General features: G+C 47.6%; 1 protein-coding gene across 1 annotated transcript in view; it reads right to left on the reverse strand.

The window, feature by feature from the left end:
- The window catches only part of ZSWIM6 (zinc finger SWIM-type containing 6), a 172,313-nt gene extending 172,232 nt beyond the window's left edge, over window positions 1-81 (reverse strand). Inside the window, exon 1 of the mRNA XM_011377361.2 lies at window positions 6-81. Within this exon, the coding sequence (XP_011375663.1) occupies window positions 6-81 (76 nt within the window). The remainder of the gene's footprint in view (window positions 1-5) is intronic.
- Window positions 82-6,221: the final 6,140 nt, after the last annotated feature.

The following is a 6,221-nucleotide window of genomic DNA, read 5'->3' on the forward strand; positions in this document are numbered from 1 at the left end:
CCCGCCGCCGCCGCCGCCGCCGCCGCCCGGCCGGCAGCACAGCCGTTTCGCGGGAGGAGGCTGCTGTCCGCGCTCCGCCATGACCGCGCCGCTTCTAACCCGACAGCGGAAGTGCCGGGACCCTATAAACGGCACAAGGAAACGCGACACGCACACGCCGCCGCGACGCCACGCTGCCATCTAGGGCCCGCCGCTCCTTGTACGGGCACAAGAGGTGGAGCCTCTACCGTTACGTCAAGGCTGAGGCGGGGCACCGATAGGGGGACCTAAGGCCAGGGGTGGGGCCTATGCAAATCACAGGGCTGAAACATAAATAGAGCGCTCCGCGGACACCAGAGTAGCGGGGGCGGCGGGGTTGGGTGCAGAGGGGTGTGAGAACATCAGGCTGCTGTGACGCGGGAGGCGGGGCTCAGGCGGGGTTCCCGCGGGAGGGGCGGGCCGCCGGACTTGACCCAAGGTGGGTGGGTCTCTGCTCCCCCCTGCTACTCAACTTCTCCCTCCAGTTCCCTGCCTTCCTTTGATGTCCGGCAAGTGAAGACGCGCCTCGTGGGTCGCAGCGGGGAGGGAAGGGGAAATGGGGTGTGAGCCCCGGGAGGGGTCCAAGCTAAATGGGAGGCGGGGCCCGCTGCCCCACCCCCAGTCAGAGTCTGCCCGCCAGGGGAAAAGCCTCTGGGCGGAGGAGGCGCTTTCAAAACAAAGAAATGCGGCGTGGTGCCCAAGGGACGGGGGTGGAGAGGAAAGCGGAGGAGGTGCGGCCGAGGCCGCCCGGCTGCCCGCTTCCCTTCTTGCCAACCCGGGGGAACTCCCCCCACCCCCAGCCGGGGCTGCAGCGGCGCCGGGGAAGAGGGAGGAGGCTGCGCTCAGCGGCTGTTTTCCAGTTCACTTTTACAGACCTGGGTAGGGAGAGAGAGCGCCTGCTCCGCTGCCCCGGGTGGCTGCCGCGCACGCACCCCCGAGCCCTGCATCCGCTCTGTCCCTGTGGCTGGGCTGGGGACCGAAGCGGCCAAAGTGTCCGAAAACGCGCAGAGCGCTGGGAGCCTACCCCGTAGCTGGGCGACGCGCGTCCCTAGAGGGCCGTGGCCGCCCAGCCCTCGCGCTCCCTCAGCCCAACGGGAAAGGACCGCCCGGGGCGGAGCTGGGGAACTTGAACCGGTCCTTGTCGTCCCCGCTCCCACGCAACCAAGATCCTGCTTCAGGCCCGGGATGCTCCCACAATGGGTGGCGGGTACACCCGGGCAGTGGATTTAGCCAACACCTTTGTGAGTACACACGCCACGGGAGCGCGCTCACACACCCCAAGGGAGCGCGCGTCCAGCACTGCCAGCTGCAGACTGCTCGCCCGGGCCGCTCGGCCGCGGACGGCGTCTGCGAGCTTGCTCCGTGCGCACTTAGATCTGCAGCCCGGCTCGGCGCCGGATGCGTAGTTGCCGGGAGCCCAGGCGCTCAAGACGCGCGCCACGCTCTCTGCAGCCCTGGCGGCGTGTGAACGGCCCATCGTGCCCCGGAAAGGCAGCGTTGGGGCAGGCGACCGACAGGGAGTGAAGAGCTCAGCTCGCTGGTGCTAGGGCGCCAGGGAAGAAGCGAGTATCGGGCCGAACCGGGATCTCTGCGGACATTGTTCCTCTCACTCCGCAGAGCTCGGTCAAATATGAGTCCAAGCCCGGGACTTAACTAGAACGTTAGAGACATCCTTACTCTTTGCCCCACCTTCTGTTTTTACTGTAAACCGTGTTACTGGTACTCTCGCTATTGTGGAAGATAAACCGTATCTCCTTTGGCACTTTCGCATCTTGTAAGGTTATTGGCTAATACCCACCTGCTTGCCTCGTTGCCTGAATTTAAAGGGATAGAGCTCTTCGAGGTTTAAAGAAAATCGCCCACTCAGGGCCGAGTCCCAGGAGACCTCGAGTTCCAGGTCTTGGCTCTTACCCTTGTTAGGCCTTACCAACCCCAGGCCGCAGGTCCCATGGGAACAGGACGCTGGCCGACTTTCCATAGCTGCTCTACTTGTTAGGAAAATTTTGGTGACATTATGTTTTTGTGTATCCCGCTGGTATTTTTCTAGGTACCTCTTCAATGCTTAGGAAGAGGCCTGGGCAGAAAACTGAAAGAATATCTTTATAACAAACGAGAGGGGAAAGGCTCTTCCAGTTTCATTTCTGGATCTCTTTAAAATAATTTTTAAATTTTTAAAAAGCATAGATCATAGGTGTGCAAAGTAAGTCAAAATAAATACAATTTGGCCTCCATTCTGTCCTCAAGAACAGCCATGATAGAACTTAGACTTGTATAATATTGTGTAGATTACCAAGCACTTTCATATATATGCACACAGGATTGCTGAACTGGAAAGTTAAAGATGACAAAACTGATGCCCCAAGACAGGGTGACTCATTCTGGGTCATCCGAGTTGTTAGTGGAATAAATTATTTCATACTGAAAAGGAAAATAAACACCTTTGGAGGTGTCTAACATTTACAGACCTCAATTTTGTCTTGAACCAGAGACCGGATTTAAGGCATCATTCTGCAGTGGAGGGATTTAGTTTAATTTGAAGACAAATCCAGAGCTACCAGCTCAGCCTGACCCAATTCTCCTTCTCTATAGTCTGTTACACTGAGACCACTCTTTCCCTCTTAAACTGTCCTTTACTCTCCTGTCCCTCCAAGATCTCCAACTCCTCTTTCTCTGCCTTGTTTTGGGGTTTTTCTTCCTCCAAACTGTCAAATGTACAGCTGCCCTATAGCTTATATCCTCTTCTCCAGTTTTGGTGATCCACCCCATGGATAGTTTCCACCATTTCCAGCTCCCAGCCATGGTCTCTGCTTTACCTCACTCATTTCTCTGTGGTGGCCTGCTCCCTTTTCCGTTGCCATGAGGGTGCCCATGGCCACTTCAAATGCAAAGTACCACCTTTCCCTGGAAAACAGGTTCTCTTTTTTCCCCTAGATTGTTATTACTGTTGCTACCTGTTCATAGGCCCCCAAGCTTTATTTCTCTTTGCCTGCAACACAGGTTTACTTCCTGCGTTGTCTATTCCTCTTGCTGCTTTATTATTCCTCTTCTTCACACTGCAGAGCCTCCTCAGTGGTATGTCTGTATAACCTTTTCTTCCCCCTTATCCTCCTCCACCCAGTTGCTGTGCTTCCTAAAGTACAATTGTGATGGTGTCACCCTTCTGCTCAAGTCCTTTTAAATGGCCCCCTGTTGCCTGCTAGAAGAAAGTCCAAACTCAGATATGGTCTTAACCAAATCCAACTTCCCAGCCTTGTCTCCCACTAAAACTTGACAGAACTCCTAGTCTCCCAACAGAAATTTTGTTATTTCCCAGTAGAACTTCTCCCAGTTCCCCAGAAGCCATCCCCATTTTTCTACCCTGCATTTGCTCAAGATGGTCCTGCTGCCTGTAATGTCTTTCTCTTCCCTTTCAACTTGTCAAATTCCTACCCTTCCTTCAAGGACTTGCTCAAATGCCACTTCCTCTGGCAAACCCCACCTGGATGTGTGATCTCTCTCTTTACTAGAGCCCCTCTAACACTTCGGATCTTTCTTGTTACATTTATACCATTCTGCCAAGCATCACAGTTATGTTTACACTTGCCTGAGCCATTCATCTCAGCTGCCTCTAGTCCAAGTGCCCAGCACTGCATTTCAAGGCTCTGTCTCCCCAGAGATTAGCTACACCCGTGAGCCAAGGGAGAACTAAATGACAGTATGTCATCATTGGCTGATACTTATGCCACATCTCACTTTTCGGGTATTTACAGTGTTTTTCCTGGTGTTCATAGAAATCATTACTAAATTACTTCTAATCACTCCTTTCCAACAGGCCCTACCCCAGGGACCAAATCAGAGCTAGATGCCTCTGGTTATGCTCCCATTATGCAACGGTAAGAAATCAAAGTACAGAAAGTCTGCAGCTTCCCAAATGCAGTGACTCATCACGTCATACCACACCACATTGGCCAGTGTGGTCATGAGGTAGGCTCTCAGGTAGCCTTCATTAACCAGACTGCCAGGACTCCATAAACTGTTGGCTGCAAGGAAGAGAAACACCCTTCCCTCAGCACCTGGCTTGTTGCAGTTGGATGCACAGATAGATGGACAGATGGATGGCAAAGGAATTTATCTGAGATGGGCAGTGGAGTCCTATTCAGATCTATCATGGCTCCTCTACCTGCTTTAAATTTCAAAATGAATTTTTTTCATTAAATTCAATAGATATGTATCAAATTCCTAGAGCAGTGGTCTTCAAAGAGAAAACCAGAGTGCCCCAGAGCATAATGCACACAGTTTTGGAACTGGGAACCAGATAGTAACACTCACTCCCCACATGAGTCTTGGACTTTACACTAAAGTTTGAAAAGTACCCTTCGGTGGCAAGAACTTCACACGTCTCAGCACTTAGGGGGAGGCCTGCAAAAAGAAAAAATGACATTGCCTCATTGTTATTGCTAGTCATCTCAGCTAATTAAGAGGATATTTTGCTATTAGTAGGAAGATTCCAAGATGTAAGAATTGGAGTAGGTCTAAGAACAAGTCATTTGAAGATGTACACAAAGTTATGCTCATTTCCATGTGTTCCTCCTCATATTGGGATGTATTTTTTATATTACAACCAAAGCTAGTTATCTTTCCTGGACTATAATTAATCGTTTAGAGAGGAAGAAAAGCCTAAAATAGTATATAGTTAGCCTATGAATCAGGCATTATTCTCTCCAGTAGAATAACAAAGAATTCTACTCTGTGGCTAAAAATGGGTAAAATTAGAGATGACACTTCATCAGGGCAAAATGTCCAATAACAGGGAAAAGTGCCAGAAGAGTCTTCTTGGTCATTTTCACCAGATAGATTCTTGGGAAAAATAAGAGGTGAACAGAGAATGATCAATCCAGAATTGACTGATTTGAAACCATTGCTCTAACTTCAAAGAGGGGAAAATTTTGATCTATTCCAACTATGTTAAATTCTAGCGAATCAAACCACTAATATTTTACTATTAGTATTTTTTTTAGAGAGTGGGTGCCAAAACAGAGCTAGGTCCTTTGCAAACTGTAACTCGCTTGGTGGCCAATCCCCCACACGAGAAACAAATGAAGAAACTAAGGCTTAGAAAAACTTACCAAAGGTTATTCGAATCTGAACTGGCCAAGCAGATTCAAGTTCAGTCTGCCTAACAGTAAAGCCAGATCATGTCCATTATCCAGTATTTCCCAAACTTACCAGATCAGAAAAATTGCCCTGAGTGCTCATTAAAATATATAGATTTTCTTTATCTTTCCCTGCAGAAGTCTTCAGAATAGCCAAAATTAAGAAGTACCATAATTCAGTGCCACATTATTACTTACTAACATACTGTTTTATTCCTTAAAAGGTACCCTTCTAGAATTTGCTATAATTATGAGAAGTGTAATTAATGACTGATCAACCAACCGATATTTTCCATCCTACTTCTAAGAACAGTGTATTCTGTTAAGATGGAAGCCTTTAAAGTTACAATCTGGAATTTTGAAAATCATTATACCTCAACATAAAAAAGAAAAAAACAAGTTAGCAATTTACTTCCAAATAAATTTGCTTCAAATGTTGTTATTTGAACAATAATCCCCCCCTCAAAAGGGAAAAGTGTTTGCATTTGTTAAATATTACATAGCCTACTCTTGTTAATTTTTAGCAAAAAAATATTTTAGTATAAATATAGTATGTGTACAATTTCAGTATTGTAAAAACTGACCAGACTGTTATCATTCTGCTGTTCATGCCAATCCAAAGTACAATAGTGAAGGTCTTATCAGATGATAACTGTCTCAGAACTGAATGTTTAACAAGCCTCCAAACAGGCTTAGAACCTAGTGATGGCCAAAAGAAATAGGAAATGCTACATTTAATTATAGCTTTTAGTCTTTCCATTTTTTAATAACTGTAACTTTTTACTAGTATTTTGTTCAGCATGTCACAAGATAGACCCAAGAATACTATTTAACTGGATAACATGAAAATACGTAAATGGGGGGAAAACCTCCCAATGAAAAAGTACCACGGAAGAATGATTACTTAGAAAATTAATGATTCCCTCAAAATTGCATCACTCTTTTGCAGAAGTCTCCAATAGGTAAGGTGGCACAAGGAAAACACAAATAAGACATTAAATATTACAGTACAAACATTCTCTAGGGAGACAAAAGATGCTTTGACATGTATGGAGGATATATTTGCAGAAA

Source organism: Pteropus vampyrus, unplaced genomic scaffold (genome assembly GCF_000151845.1).
Source record: "Pteropus vampyrus isolate Shadow unplaced genomic scaffold, Pvam_2.0 Scaffold310, whole genome shotgun sequence".
In the NCBI taxonomy this organism is placed as follows: Eukaryota; Metazoa; Chordata; class Mammalia; order Chiroptera; family Pteropodidae; genus Pteropus; species Pteropus vampyrus.